The sequence below is a fragment of the Scyliorhinus torazame genome, chromosome 1, assembly GCF_047496885.1.
Source record: "Scyliorhinus torazame isolate Kashiwa2021f chromosome 1, sScyTor2.1, whole genome shotgun sequence".
Classification (NCBI taxonomy): Eukaryota; Metazoa; Chordata; class Chondrichthyes; order Carcharhiniformes; family Scyliorhinidae; genus Scyliorhinus; species Scyliorhinus torazame.
In genome coordinates, this window is record NC_092707.1 from 126,998,114 (window position 1) to 127,014,579 (window position 16,466).

The window sequence follows — 16,466 nt, forward strand, 5'->3', positions numbered from 1 at the left end:
GGGCGTTCTAACTGCTGGGGCCAGAGTTAGCCCCGAAGAGTCCGACAGCTGGAGCTGTTTTTAAGCACTCCACTTACTACACACTCACTGCAGCCACCAAGATGGCTCAGAGAAGACCTGCACTCCTCCTGAGGTCGGGGGTCTGAGCTGGACCACAGCTCCATGCCAGTGAGGAGCGGAGGGACGCCCTCGCCACCAGCGTGGGCCGCAGAATTAAACCGTCCCTCCTGAACAGTGCCTGCGATGTGGTGGCAGAGCCAGTTAGCACTGTCAGTCTCAATAGGAGGAGACAGCTGGTGATCCGGAGCGGTGGGGGTCACAAGTGAGGCCTCTGCCCTAAGGGGAGCAGAGAACCAGGAAGGGTTCCAAAGACTGCGGTGCAGAATTCCTCTGGTTGGAGTGAGCAATGCTGATACCTTGCTTCTTCTGCAATGGGGCAGCGCATCTGAGGAGGGCCAGCACTTGATGGACTCCTGATTGAGCTTGGACCTGACACAGCTGGGGTATGAGGGTGTCCAGAGGGTGGCCGGGTGGGCTCCCAGATGACCAGAGCTCTTCTGAGCATTCAAAGGACAGAGGCAGCACTCAATACTGTGAGCAGCCAGGAGCCTGTAGGTAGCACCAAAGGGATGTATTTAAAATACAGATTGCAGCAATGGCGCTCTGAGCCAAGTCACCACGATCCCGAGGGGGACACCCAAAGTCGACTGACTTGACACCAGTTTTCAATAGTTTTTCAGTGTTTTATTAGTCTCCCATTCCCCACCTCTGCAGCCATGGCCCCAGTCCATGTTCGTCAATACTTGTCGTAATTCACATATGCAGGGCTTCCGCCTGAGAAGAGCAGAGCATCGCAGAAGGGTGGAGCAAACTGTGCCCAACCTGGTAATCACATTTAAATGCATGCCAATGTCGGTTTGGCATGCTGCCGCCGTCGCGGGGCGCAAACCTTGTTATCGCCACCAGTGAGGGACCGGAGCATGGCATCCAAATCGGCGCTGGGCACGTGCCTCAATTTTGGCTGGTGCCTGATTCTCTGCCTGATTGTGGTGTGCATTTGCCATGCCGCCAGGCGGAGAATTTCACCCATTAATTTTTTTGTGTGTACGGTTTCATGGAAGAATTGACGTGTGATTTTTCTTCAACAAAATAATTGGCTATTAAATGTTGCAAATAATGAAAAGTATCAATTCTTGGAACCTTTTGTTGGTTCATAAGTAAACACAACATCACATCATAGTCTGAACTCGAGAGGAAGAAACCGTTTCCTCCTTTTTTGGCCACTAAGCACAAACGTCATGATGAGCAAGTGACAAGGAAATGTGTATAAATTCTCTGCATTTTCTCCATGCTGTCAGTTGAGATTTTATTTCACTGGGGTCTAGCCTTGATAGATCTTTGATGAAAAGGAAATGATTCAGCACAAACACCCGAATTTCAATGTTTATGGCTTCTAAACTTTTGAGTTCAATAACTGGCTATTGGTCCATCAATTTAAGATGAAGTTTGTGATATTAGCTGTTACTGTGGCATTGGCGAGTGCTGCCAGCTTCTCTGCTGAAAATTTTGAATGGCTTGCCTGGAAGAAGAAGTTTGGTAAGTTATTTTGCTTACGTTGCTTAGCTGGTATAGTAAGTGCTGTGAAAAATGTGCGAAGCCTGCTGCATTGCTACACATGCGTAGCGGCGGGCAGGTGGGAACGAACAATTCCGCCCAGGATGTAAGTTGGGTTGCTTATTTGTGGTTCACACAGGGGCTGGTTTAGCACAGTGGGCTAAACAGCTGGCTTGTAATGCAGAACAAGGCCAGCAGCGCGGGTTCAATTCCTGTACCTGCCTCCCCGAACAGGTGCCGGAATGTGGCGACTTGGGGCCTTTCACAGTAACTTCATTGAAGCCTACTTGTGACAATAAGCAATTATTATTATTAAGTGTCTAGTGAGCGGGAGCGTCACTGCCGTCGGGAATACTGGCTGGGATTCTCCCCTACTCGGCGGGGCGGGGGAATCCGGCGTAATGGAGTGGCATGAACCACGCTGGCGTCGGGCCGCCCCAAAGGTGTGGAATTCTCTGCACATTTAGGGGCCAAGCCCTCACCTTGAGCGGCTAGGCCCGCGCCGGAGTGATTTCCGCCCTGCCGGCTGGTGGGAAAGGCCTTTGGCGCCACGCCAGCTGGTGCTGAAAGGACTTCGCCAGGCGACGTATGCGCTGGAGCGTCAGCGGCCGCTCACGGCATCCCCACGCATGTGCAGTGGAGGGGGTCTCTTCCGCCTCTGCCATAGTGAAGGCCATGGCAAAGGCAGAAGAAAAAGAGTGCACACACGGCACAGGCCCGCCCGCCAATCGTTGGGCCCCGATCGCGGGCCAGGCCACCGTGGGGGCACCCCCCGGGGCCAGATCACCCCGCGCCCCAGGACCCCGGAGCCCGCCCGTGCCGTCTGCTCCCGCCTGTAAGGTAGGTGGTTCAATCCACGCCGGCTGGCGAGGGTTGACAGCGGCGGGACTTCGGCCCATCGCGGGCCGGAGAATCGCCGGGGGAGCCCGCCAACCGGCGCAGCGCGATTCCCGCCCCCGCCGAATCTCTGGTAGCGGAGAATTCGGGACACGGCGGGGGCGAGATTCACGCCAGCCCCCGGCGATTCTCCGACCCGGCGGGGGGTGGGAGAATCGCGCCCACTGTGTCAGACAATGGGTGAAATTCTCCTACCCGCCCCGCCACATTTCTGCCCCGACCGGCCGGGGGGAGTCTCCGTAACACCGGTCGTTCAATGGGGTTTCCCATTGTGGAGGGGCCCCACGCCGTCGGGAAACCCCCCGGCGCCGGCGGAAAATGATGCCCAGTCTATCTGCATACGGGAATACTGGGTGGGATTCTCCGATATCGGCGCGATGTCCGCCGACTGGCGCCAAAAACGGCGCGAATCAGTCCGGCATCGCGCCGCCCCAAAGGTGCAGAAGTCTCCGCATCTTGAGGGGCCGAGCCCCCACCTTGAGGGGCTAGGCCCGTGCCGGACTGATTTCCGCCCCACCAGCTGGCGGGAAAGGCCTTTGGTGCCCCGCCAGCTGGCGCGAAACTGACTTTGCCGGGCGGCGCATTCTAGGGAGCGTCAGCGGCTGCTCATGGCATCCCCGCGCATGCGCAGTGGAGGCGGAAGGAAAAAAGTGCCCCCACGGCACAGGCCTGCCACAGATCAGTGGGACCCGAACGCGGGCCTGGCCACCGTGGGGGCACCCCCCGGGGCCAGATCGCCCCGTGGCCCCCCCAGGACCCCGGTGCCTGCCTGCCCCGCCTTGTCCCGCCATCCCAAAGGTGGTTCAATCCACGCCGGCTGGCGTGGGTTGACAGCGGCGGGACTTTGGCCCATTGCGGGCCGGAGAATTGTCGGGGGGGGGGGCCTGCCAACCGGCGCGGCGCGATTCCCACCCCCGCCGAATATCCGGTGCCGGGGAATTCGGCAACCGGCATCACGCCAGCCCCCGCCGATTCTCCGACCCGGCGGGGGGTCGGAGGATCACGCCCACTGTGTCAGACAATCTATTTTTTTTAAAAAGTTGAACAGTTTGTATGTATGTAATTGCAAAATAATTTAGAGATTAAATTATAGGGCAGATTGGTGACAGAGGAAGTTTAATCAACCTGTCACGATATTTAAAAAGGCAGAATTGTGTTTGGAAAGCAGGCAGTCATCAGGAGGAAATTTGCACAAGTAACATTCCTGTCAGGCAATGACTACTTTCAACAAGAGAGAGTCTAACCACCTAGCCCTGATATTCAGTGGCATTACCATCATCGAATGCCCCATCGTCAACATCGTGAGAGTCACATTGACCAGAAACTTAAATAGACCAACCACATAAATACTAAAGCTCCAACTGGAGCAGGTTTCTTGGATTTCAACACCCAATTTGACCCAAAGCTTCCTATTTATTTAAGTTTAAATGTGGTTCAGTGTGGGTTACAAATATCATGGTTTTATTCTGATGCCAAATAGTTCTCAGTGAGCATTGATAGGATATTTACTGCATAATCCTGGAGTTAGGGCCCAGCCTGATGCTGGAATGCTGTAATATCAAGTACAGTGAGATTCCCCCAACATGCTGCATCATATAATTTGGGCTTGACGCTGTGAAGACCTCCAACGCACTGTGTATCAAGATCTGTTGGATCAAGGATTGCAGTTTTGTACCAAACATCGACATCCCACTTGCCATGGGAATCACCGCGGACGGAACGGACAATTTGATGGGCCTCTGAAAGGTCCGTTTACCTCGGGCGCGAATTTCCAAACTCGCGGCGGGCGGGTGGGAGCGGACAATCCTGCCCAGTATGTAAGTAGGGTTGCTTATTTGTGGTTCACACTTGACAACAACTTGTCTCAGAATGGTTCTGCGGAATAACGGTGGCCCAATTTATGCTGTTTATTTTCCTTATGAATTTCTCTTATGAATCAGCACACTGGAATAGATCTTGGTTTTAAAATGGATAAGAGTGAGTTGGCAGCCTGAGCAGGTGAGGTGTAAAAGGGCTGCCATCTAGTGTACAAAGTTGAAACCTACTTCAGTGAAATTCAACTGAAGAAAAAGTCCAAAGATGTGCAGATTAGGCAGATTGGCCGTGCTAAATTGCCCCTTAGTGTCGAAAAGGTGAGGTGGAGCGACACGGTTACAGAGATTGGGTGAGGGATTGGGCCTGGGAAGGGGTGCTCTTTCAGAGGGTTGCTGCACACTTGATGGGGTGAATAGCCACCTTTTGCGCTGTAGTGATTCTATGATTCTATGGATACTATGAAAACATCTTGATTATCAGGATCAAAAGAAAAAAGTTGCATCTGTTGAAAAAGACTGTCGGCAGGATTCTCCGTTCCTGAGGCTAAGGGCGGGATTCTCCAGTCGCCAACACCGAAATCGCGTTCGGCGATCACCTGGAGAGCTTCGGTCGCACCAAAATTGGGGCGCCGCCAATTTCACGATGCTCCGCCCCCTCCATAGCAGCATGCTCTAGGAGTACGCCGTATCGACGCTCTCAGTACGTTGCCTGAGGCCCTCCTCCTGATGCTCTGCCCCCGACCGGCCGAGTTCCTGACGGCGTGGGTCTCATGCTATTATCTGTCTGGAACTCGGCGTGGCAGCTGCGGACTCAGTCCAGGACCGCCATAGTTGGGGGAAGGCCGATTCGTGGGCAAGGGGGGACTTTGGCAGGGGCTGGGGGCACTGTTGGAGGGTTATCCAGAGGTTGCGAGCCAGCCAAAGGGGAATCACTATTTGGCAGCAGGGGTCCGCGCGGCCGGCTCCATGTTGCACGGCGCGGCCGCTGCAGGCCGCCGCCGTGTGCATGCGTGGCCACGGACCCGGCAATTCTCCGGGCCATAACGGCAATTCGAGCCGGGTGCTCTACGCTGCCTGCCTGCTAGCCCCCCACCAAACGGAGGATCGGTGACCGTTTGCGCCAAATCTTCAGTCGTAAAATGCCACCGTTGCAACGCTGACGTCAGGACCGAGCCTGAAAATTGGAGAATCCAGCCCCAAGTGTTGATGCCGGTGCGGGATTCATGGAGTTCCACGCCAGAAAAAGCTGACGCCCCCATCTGGACCAATTCAGCTACTGTTGAGGGGCTAGCACTGGCGCCACGTGGAACACAATCGATTCCAGTGAGAAATGGTGCTGGATTCGCTGATCTGAGATTGACACTCAAGAGGCTGACAAAGCTGCAGCTGCATATACACACTGCACTCCCCACACACACCACCCAGCCAACAAGATGGCAGCAAGGAGAGTGGCATCCCGTTTACAGACGCCGAACTGGAGACCCTCCTGGACGTGGTGGAGGAGAGGCGGTTAATCCTGTACCCCAGCCATGGGAGGAGGCTGCCAGCCGCCCGTCCGCTTCGCCTGGGCGCAAGTGGAAGATGTGGTCTGCGCCGTGAGCAACACAGACCGGACCGGCCTGTGGTGCTGCAAAAAACTTCAGTCTCCTCAGAGTGGCCAGGAGTTTTGGCAACACTGTGCCCCTGGCAGTAGCCAGTGTCCCACACACCCGTGGACCCCTCCGTCCCCCTCCCTCCAGGTGAAGGCCGCTCTTAACCACCAGGAGCCAGAGAAAACTAGAGGGGGACCACCGATCCTGCGTCCCCTCACCGTGACAGAGCAGAGGGCCCTGGAGATGGTCAGCAGCCCAGAGGAAAGGGAGGTGGCTGGGGTGGAGTGTGGTCGTGAGCGAGGAAGTGAGACCTTGCTGAGTTGCGGTTCCCCATGACACGTGTGTCAGCCCCCATCCCAATATGACCCAGACCCTCACCCCACATCACCCTCACCCCCTAACACCCTTAACCCCATCACCGCCCAGCCCGCGGTCTAATCATGAGTCCTGTCTTGTGTCTTACAGGACCTGCTGGTGATGGAGTGGGCCCATCCGGTGTCCCCCGCCCCCAGCCCGTGCCACAGCCGGAGCACTGCCCCCGTGACCCGAGCAGTGGCGATGAGAGCAGCTCTGATGGCAGCCCTCGACCCAAGATGCAGAACACCCCAGAGCTCGAGAACGATGTCGACACAGATTTCCTGTCACAGCTGTCTCCAATAACCTCCACCATCCCAGAGACACTCACCTCGGTTGGGAACTTTAGTGAGGAGGCTCCTGGAACACTATCTGGTGCCCACCACACAGTTGATCCAGTGCAGCAGGTGGAGGCAGGAACACCTGAGGGGGTGGACGGTCGGAGGGCGGGCCGAACCCAGGGACTGGCTGCCGTCCAGACGTGTTTTAGGCTTCTGGAGTGGACAGGCCCATCGAATGTGGAGATGCAGTCGCAGAGCCAGGGACTACATAAGGATTGGTGGTGAGCATCCAGTACCTGCAGGTGCAGTTGGAGGTGTGTAACCACGTGCGGCAGAAGGAGGTGGTGCCAACCATGCGTGCCACCCTGGCCAACTCTGCATGGGTGACGTCCACGGTGGAGACATTGGGGCGACAAGTTTGGCTATGGATCAGCATATCCAAGGCCTGGGGAATTCTGTGCAGGCGGTGGCCGAGGCCCAGGGCAGGATTGCCACCTCACAGGCAGCCATGTGCCAGAGCCGCCTGGAAATTATAGCAGCGCTCATCAGTATGGCCCAGTCACAGCAAGCCATGATTGGGAACATTGTCGGCATTGCCCAGGCGCTGTCCAACATGGTGCAGACACAGAGGGAGATGGTGCAGTCATTGGCTGATATGACACAGACCCAGAAGGTGGTGGCACAGTCACTGGGTGATGTGGTGCAGTTCCAGACGGCGATGGTCCACTCCCTGTGCTCCATGGCCGCGAGCATGCAGACCCTGGTCGAGACCAGATGGGGCCTCCAGGACAGGCAGCGCCAGGTGGCAGGGGAGCCTTAGGGGATAGCTCCGCCCGCACCTCCATCCCATGGAGTAGCCCATGAGCCATCGGGCACCCCAAGGTAGGAGGAAGTGATGGAGGCCACGCTGATGACTCCCGAGGGGAGGTTCTGGAACACACCGGAGGACCTCGGACTACCTCCCTCCTGTCCCTGGCCCATCTGGTGGGAAGCGGGCAGAACAGGATAGCACCACACCACCTGGGACACCCAAGCAGCAGCCGGGCCCATCCAGGACCAATCGCCCCCCCAGGTAGCAGGGCAGGAATCACAGCAGGCTGCCTCCACCCCTGATGTACTGTCTGGGGAACCACCTAGGTGTAGTATTAGCGCTCGTTAGGCTAGAAGGTTAGACACCCAATGAGTTGGCACAGGGGCAGGGCACAGTTTAGTGATAGGACTAGGGCACAAATCTGTATATACATTGTCACATTGTGGTAGTCACCACTATTGTATTGTATATACCGCACACGAGGCATATTACGGTAAGGCCCCTGTACTACAGGTACGGGGGTAGATCACTGCCTGCTGGCTCCGCCCAGTAGGCGGAGTATAAATGTGTGTGCTCTCCAAACTGCAGCCATTTCGGCAGCAGCTGCGGGAGGCCATACATCTCTGCGTCATAAAGCCTCGATTACTCTCTACTCTCGTCTCGTCGTAATTGATAGTGCATCAATTTATTAAGCAGAGATTTTACAACGATGTATCTGCGCATCAACCCTGATCGCCTGCAGCTGCACCCTCAAGCAGACTACACCAAGTCGGCCTTCGCACATTGGCTACCTTGCTTTGAAGCCTACATCGGATCTGCGACAGAACCACCCTCAGAGGCACAGAAGCTCCAGATCCTTTACACGCGGCTGAGCTCCGATATCTTTCCTCTCATCCGGGACGCGCCAACCTACGCTGAGACCATGGCGCTACTGAAGGAGAACTGCACTCAACAGCCCAACAAAACCTACACCAGGCACCTCTTGTCCACGCGGCATCAACTCCCCGGTGAGTCTGTGGAAGATTTCAGGCGGTCCCTGCACGCCCTGGTGGGAGCCTGCATTTGCCAGGCCGTTTCGGCCGTTGAACATTCTGACCTGCCAATTAGAGATGCGTCCGTTACGGGCATAGGGTTGGCCTACATCCTCTTAGAAGGGGCGACCCTCGACCTCGTGGCGACCAAGAAACTAGCGATCTCTCTCACAGTCGCCTCACGCAATGTACAGACGTATGCCCCCCACCGCAAGGCCCACCCCTCCTGGGCATCGTGGACCCTGTCAGCGATCACCCCATCGTGGACCCCATCAGCGACCGCCCCCAGCCAACCCCAGGCCTGCGCCGCACGGCAGCCAACCAACCTCGGGGGACCCAAGTGCTACTTCTGGGGACAGACAAAACATCCCCGGCAGCGCTGCCCGGCACGGAGCACGCTCTGCAAGGCCTGCGGGAAGAAAGGACATGCCAGACCCGCTCGATCACCGCTATTGTCCCTGCAACCCCCACATGCGAATCGTTGGTGCCGCCACCTTCCTCGCCACAGACCACATGCGGCCCATGGGCGCCGCCATCTTGCTCGACTCACAACACGTGCGGCCCGTGGGCGCCGCCATCTTGTCGACTCACAACACGTGCGGCCCATGGGCGCCGCCACCTTGCTCGCCTCACAACACGTGCGGCCCGTGGGTGCCGCCATCTTCCCTGCCTCAGGACCCCTGCTCGTCAGCCACCTCATCGGGCTGCTCATCGCCTGCAACCGCCGCCGACCAGCCACGTCTCGCCTCCATCCCGATCGACCAGTACCGACCGCACAACCTTGCGACCGCGTCGTCGACAGTGAAGGTTGAAGGGCACGAGATATCCTGCACTCTGGACTCCGGGAGCACTGAGAGCTTCATCCACCCCGATACGGTAAGGCGCTGCTCCCTCACGGTACATCCCATTAACCAGAAAATCTCCCTGGCCTCCGGATCCCACTCTGTGGCGATCCAGGGGTACGGCACCGCCGCCCTCACCATCCAGGGCGTAGAGTTCAGCGGCTTCCGGCTCTACGTCCTCCCTGACCTCTGCACTGCCTTGCTACTCGGCCTGGACTTCCGGTGCAATCTCCAAAGCCTAACCCTGAAATTTGGCGGGCCCCTACCACCACTTACTGTCTGCGGTCTCACGACCCTTAAGGTCGACCCGCCTTCTCTGTTTGCAAACCTCACCCCGGATTGCAAACCCGTCGCCACCAGGAGCAGACGGTACAGCACCCAGGACAGGACCTTCATCAGGTTTGAGGTCCAGCGGCTGCTACGGGAAGGTATTATCGAGGCCAGCAACAGCCACTGGAGAGCCTAAGTGGTAGTTGTGAAAACTGGGGAGAAAAACAGGATGGTCGTTGACTACAGTCAGACAGTCAATCGGTCCACGCAGCTCGACGCGTACCCCCTCCCACGCATATCTGATATGGTCAATCAGATGACACAGAACCGGGTCTTCTCGACAGTGCACCTGAAATCTGCCTACCACCAGCTCCCGATTCGTAAGGCGGACCGCCCGTACACCGTGTTTGAAGCGGACGGCTGCCTTTACCACTTCCTTAGGATTCCCTTCGGCGTCACTAACGGGGTCTCGGTCTTCCAACGGGAGATAGACCGAATGGTTGACTGCCATGGACTGCGGGCCACCTTCCCGTACCTGGATAATGTCACCATCTGCGGCCACGACCAGCAGGACCATGACGCTAACCTTTCCAAATTCCTCCACAGCGCTAAACTCCTCAACCTAACCTACAACAAGGAGAAGTGCGTGTTCAGCACAAACCAATTAGCCATCCTCGGCTATGTGGTCCAGATCGGATGCTAGGGCCCGAGCCCGATCGCATGCGCCCCCTCATGGAACTCCCCCTTCCCCACTGCCCCAAGGCCTTCAAACGATGCCTGGCGTTCTCCTCGTACTGCGCCCAGTGGGTCCCTACCTATGCAGACAAGGCCCGCCCACTCACCCACTCCACCGTTTTCCTCCTGACGGCCGAGGCTCACCAGGCCTTCAACCGTATCAAGGCCGACATCCCCTTCCAAGTCGAGAGCGATGCATCAGACGTCGCTCGGGCCGCCACCCTCAACCAGGCAGGCAGGCCGGGACTTCTTTTCCCGCACCCTCCATGCCTCCAAAATTCGGCACTCCGTCGAAAAGGAGGCCCAAGCCATCGTTGAAGCTGTGCGGCATTGGAGGCATTACCTGGCCGGCAGGAGATTCACTCTCCTCACTGACCAACGGTCGGTTGCCTTCATGTTTAACAACACACAGCGGGGTAAGATCAAAAATGATAAAATCTTGAGGTGGAGGATCGAGCTTTCCACTACAATTACGAGATTTTGTATCACCCCGGTAAGCTCAACGAGCCCCCCAATGCCCTATCCCGAGGTACTTGTGCCAGTGCACAAGTGGACCGAATCCGGACCCTGCACGACAGGGGTCACCCGCATTTATCATTTCATAAAGGCCCGCAATCTGCCCTACTCCATCGAGGAAGTCAGGGCGATCACCAGAGACTGCCAGGTCTGCGTGGAGTATAAACCGCACTTCTACCGGCCTGACCGAGCGCACCTGGTGAAGGCCTCCCACCCCTTTGAACGCCTCAGCGTGGACTTCAAAAGGCCCCTCCCCACCACCGACCGAAACACGTACTTTCTTAATGTGGTCGACGAATATTCCAGATTCCCTTTCGGCGTCCCATGCCCCGATATGACGTCTGCCACCGTCATCAAAGCCCTCAACACCATCTTCGCTCTGTTCGGTTTCCCCGCCTACGTCCACAGCGACCGGGGATCCTCATTTATGAGCGATAAGCTGCGTCAGTACCTGCTCAACAGGGGCATTGCCTCGAGCAGGATGACCAGCTACAAACGCCAGGGAAACGGGCAGATGGAGTGGGAGAATGGGACGGTCTGGAAGGCCATCCAGCTGGCTCTACGGTCCAGAAATCTCCCGGCCTCCCGCTGGCAGGAGGTCCTCCCCGATGTCCTTCACTCCATTCGGTCGCTCCTTTGCACTGCGACTAACAAAACTCCCCATGAACGTCTCTTTGCCTACCCCAGGAAGTCCACCTCCGGGGTTTCGCTTCCAACGTGGCTGGCAGCTCCAGGACCCGTTCTCCTCCGCAAGCACGTGCGGCTACAAAAGACGGACTCGTTGGTTGAGAGGGTACAGCTACTTCACGCAAACCCGCAGTACGCCTACGTAGCGTACCCTGACGGCCGCCAAGGCACAGTCTCCCTCAGGGACCTGGCACCAGTGAGTCCCCACACCCCCCCCCCTCTCTGCTCCGGTGCCACCCTCCGTCCCCCCAGTGCACCACACCACAGCCTCCCGCTCCAGGACGGTCCTTCCTCCCCTTGGTCCCACCCGGGGATGAAGATGAGGTCGACAAGCTCCCGGAGTCACCGACGACCGAACCAATGCCGAAATCGCCACCAGAACTGTGGCACTCGCAGCGACGGATCAAGGCGCCCGATCGTCTGAATTTGCAAACGTTTCCTTAAAATGTTAAACACCTGAATGTAAATAGTTTTCCACCACCCCCGCTGGACTCTTTTTTAACAGAGGGTGAATGTGGTAGTCACCACTATTGTACTGTATATACCGCATACGAGGGGTATTACGGTAAGGCCCCTGTACTACAGGTATGGGGTAGATCCCTGCTTGCTGGCTCCGCCCAGTAGGCGGAGTATAAATATGTGGACTCTCCGAGTTGCAGCCATTTCGGCAGCAGCTGCAGGAGGCTATACATCTCTGCGTAATAAAGCCTCGATTACACTCTACCCTCGTCTCGTTGTAATTGATAGTGCATCACACATTAAACACCTGTTCACACTGTTACAACCTGCCTTGGTGCTCTGTCAGATGGGTGTGACGGGTGCGCTGGCCAGAGAGAGGGTGCAGGGGTAGGGGAGGAATGGGCGATGTTGTGGGTGGCCTGGGTTCCCCACCCTCCCGCCCCACCCCACCAGTCCACCCCTCCGGACCGTCCCCAGGGACTCGGTGGCACCGTGTGATGGAATGGCCAGCTCGCATGCAGGAATCACCCAGGTAGATGGTGGAAAGTGCTACCATGGGCAGGAGTCAGAAGTTGTCAAATGATGTGGAGGACCAGAGTTCATCGCAGAGCGGGTCGTCATCATCCTCCATCCCATGGACCACACCAGGTGTTGCTGCCAACCCAGGGCCCACACCCCATAGTGTGGCAGGTATGTATCACGGAGGAGGTTGCAGGGGGGGTTGTCTCGAACATGTCAGAAATCGTTGTGTGTGCCAGGGTGAAGGCACCGTGCACACTGCGCGGATATCTAATGCAGATGTGTATAATGTGTAGCTGATGGTCACATATCAGCTGCACGTTCATCGAGTGGAACCCCTTTTGGTTTGTGTGAGCGGCCGGTCATCTGCATGTGCTTGTAGGGGGACATGCATCCTGTCGATCACCCCCTGGACCCGGGCATATCGGCGGTGGCGGCAAACCCCACTGCCTGGGCAAGCTGGTGGGCTCGGTTTACATTGAAATGGAATTATTGAGCCGACTGGGTATATAGGATCTCCGTGATAGCGCGGGTGTACCTGTGCACCGAGGTGTGTGAGATCTCGGACAGGTCCCCACTCGGCAGCTGGAAAGACTCCGTCGCGTAAAAGTTCAGGGCGCCCGTCACCTTGGCGGCAATCGGACTGGTGTCCTCCCCCATACCCCCGCGGTGCCAGGTGTGCCATGACCTGATGGATATATTGCACTGTGTCCCTGCTGAGTCTTCGACGGCATGCCCGGTCAAGCAGATCCTTGAATGACAAGCGCTGCTGGTACACATGAGGCCTCATGCGGCGTCTCCTTTGCATCTCCTCCTCCTCGGCTTGTTGGGCTCTCTATCCTCAGCGGCTGCCTCCTGTTTCTCTGGGGCAAGCTCCGCTACTGCAGCTTCCTCCTCCTCGAGCAGCTCCAGCTCGTACAGCCGCAGTGCATCCCCAGGGATACGACGACTAGGAGGAAAGCCACCATTGCTGGTTTCATTCCAATATCCATTATCTGCAGGGGGTGAAAGGCCGACATGTTAGCATGGTGCGTACCCCAAGCCCAACCAGGTCCACCGGTTACATGGTGGCCCTGGTTGGCACTGTGGGCTCTGCCCCTGCATGTCCCCCCCCCCCCCATCTCCACATCCCTGGCCCAGGCGTTGCCCGGCACCATGGGAGTCTCTGGCCCTGGCGCCTGTCCTGCTGTCAGGGGTACCATCGGTTGGCGCTGCCCTTGCCAGTGGTACACTCCGCAGCTCCTGCCTGGTGCCTCCGTAGAAGCTAAAGTGGGCATTGCCCTTGAGTGGGATGCGAGATGCCCTGCTGGCGGGTGGCAGCTGGGTGGGGGAGCGGTATAGCCGATGGTGGGGTGTGGGGGTGTGGGGCTGGAGGCACCCATACGGCTGGTGTCATTCTGCAGAACGAGGTGCCAAGATGGGTGGTCAGTGGGTGCACAGCAACATGGCTGCCTTGCTGGCGGCGGCAATGGAGGTCCGTGACTGGACATTGCCCCAGTCCTGTAGGGGATCACCCTGGCCACACAGCCTGTTCTCTGGTCATCCTCCCCAACCCGTCAACCTGACCAGTTTCTGGCCCAGCAGCTTGCATTCGCTCCTCTCTGTGTCCTACCTCCTCTCTCTCCTTCATCAGCCACGACACCGGTTTTTTGAAAGCACAAGCGAACCACGCCGTCGGGGACTCGGCCCATCGGAGCCAGAGAACCGCAGAGGCCCCGGAGAATACTGGGTCGGGCCAACTAATGATATGCAAACACTGTTTACTGTACGTGCATTCCGGACTTCATTGATCCCACTGTTGAGGAGACGGAGAATTGTGATTTGGCGTCAAATCGGCGCTGCGATTTCAGCATCGGAACCAATTCTCTCCCCAATCGTATTTCCTGATTTCGGTGTCAGGCAACAGAGAATCTCGGCCTGCGTATTTCCCCTTTCTCTTGAAACACTTAATCACAGAAATCAGTCAAAATGAAAGTGACAAATCCCCTATCTAATTTATCTCTGTGGCAATGGAAATAACTATGACCATTGTGTGAGTCTTATTTCTTTCAGATTTCAATTTTTTTTAGGAATATTTCAGAAATGTCAACTATTACATTTTACTCTTTTTTTCTGACTCTTCTTGTCTGTCTTTTTCCACTCTCTTCATTCCGACCTCAAGTGATTGTCTGTGCGGAGTCTGCATGTTCTCCCCGTGTCTGTGTGGGTTTCCTCCGGGTGCTCCTGTTTTCTCACACAGCCCAAAGATGTGCCGGTTAGGTGGTTGGCCATGCTAAATTGCCACTTAGTGAACAAAACGTGGGGGTTACTGGGTTACAGGGGTAGGTTGGAGGCGTGGGTTTAAGTAGGGTGCCCTTTCCAATGGCCTGTGCAGACTCGATGGGCCAAATGGCCTCCTTCTGCAATGTAAATTCTCTCATGTGGAGATGCCGGCATTGGACTGGGGTGAGCACAGTAAGAAGTCTTACAACACCAGGTTAAAGCCCAACAGGTTTGTTTTGAATCTAGTGATTTGAAACAAACCTGTTGGACTTTAACCTGGTGTTGTAAGACTTCTTACTGCAAATTCTATGATTCTATGATTATTCTCCTCTCTTTATTTCTCATCCTGCACCGTTTGAACTCATCCTCATGCTAAGTCTGGGCAGCATGGTAGCACAAGTGGTAGCACTGTGGCTTCACAGCGCCAGGGTCCCAGGTTCGATTCCCTGCTGGGTCACTGTGTGTGCGGAGTCTGTATGTTCTCCCTGTGTCTGCGTGGGTTTCCTCCGGGTGCTCCGTTTTCCTCCCTCAGTCCAAAGACGTGCAGGTTAGGTGGATTGGCCATGATAAATTGCCTTAGTGACGAAAAAGCTTAGGAGGGGTTATTGGGTTACGGGAATAGGGTGGAAGTGAGGGTTTAAGTGGGTCGGTGCAAACTCGATGGGCCGAATGGCCTCCTTCTGCACTGTATGTTCTATTTCTATTTCAAGTCCTTCTGTTGTATATTTCCCAATTCTTAAATCTCATTGGTGAAAAAGATGCCCTGTTGGTTACCCTGTTCACTCAGGTTTCAGATGTCCTGGTTCCCTCACTACACCAACAGCAGCAACTTTGTAGGCAAGAGTGTACAGTGGTGAAGGGTACAGGGGCAAGTCCTGCAGCAGTTGCGCCACTATGCCAGAACCTGTCACATTAATTTATTTCCTTCATATTTTTCTGTTCATAAATATTTTCAATCAATAAAAAGTAGCCATTTATAAGGGTGGGACAGTGGTTAGCACTGCTGCCTCGCGGCTCCAGGGACCCAGGTTCAATTCCAGCCTTGGGTGACTGTCTGTGTGGAATTTGCACATTCTCTTCCCGTGTGTGCGTGGGTTTCCTCCGGGTGCTCCGGTTTCCTCCCAACGTCCAAAGATGTGCAGGTTAGGTGGATTTGCCATGTTAAACTGTCCCTTCGTGGCCAAAGGTTAGGTAGGATTACTAGGTTATGGGAATAGGGTGCAGACATGGGCTTAAGTAGGGTGCTCTTTCCAAGGGCCAGTGCACACTTGATGGGCTGAAAGGCCTCCTTCTGCACTGTATGAAATGTGTTATTCTGTTCTATTTCAGAGATATCTGGAGCTGGATTCTCCGGTCACCAATGGCAAAATTGCGTTGGGCGATCGGCCAGAGAATCAGAGTTCCAAAGCAAATCGGGGGTGGCGGCGCTTTTGTGATGCTCCGCCCCCTCCAAAGCGGCATATTCGCAGAGTACGCTGCGCCACGTATCGACAGCCTCAGGACATTGCCTGAGGCCCACCCCCGATGCTCCGCCCCCGACCGGCCGAGTTCCCGACGGCATCGGTCGCGTGTGGTCTCATTTGTCGGGAACGCGGCGTGGGGATTGTGGACTCAGTCCAGCATTGCCACAGTCAGGGGAGAGCCGATCTGAGGGCAGGGGAGGACCTTATTAGCGCACTGTGGGGATGGTCCAGGGTGAATGAGCCAGCCAAAGGGGAGGCACTATTTCGCGGGCTGGGTCTGCGAGCGGCCTCTGCCATGGAGCAGGCCGCTGCTGTGCGC

The 16,466-nt window shown here is 56.3% G+C and overlaps 1 protein-coding gene across 2 annotated transcripts in view; it reads left to right on the forward strand.

Moving 5' to 3' along the window:
* The first annotated feature begins 1,395 nt into the window (after positions 1–1,395).
* Positions 1,396–16,466, forward strand: part of ctsl.1 (cathepsin L.1) — a 44,378-nt gene continuing 29,307 nt past the window's right edge. For both annotated transcript variants that reach the window (XM_072500799.1, XM_072500800.1), the window contains exon 1: positions 1,396–1,596. In XM_072500799.1, coding sequence (XP_072356900.1) covers positions 1,500–1,596 — 97 coding nt within the window. In that variant the 5' untranslated portion in view covers positions 1,396–1,499. The remainder of the gene's footprint in view (positions 1,597–16,466) is intronic.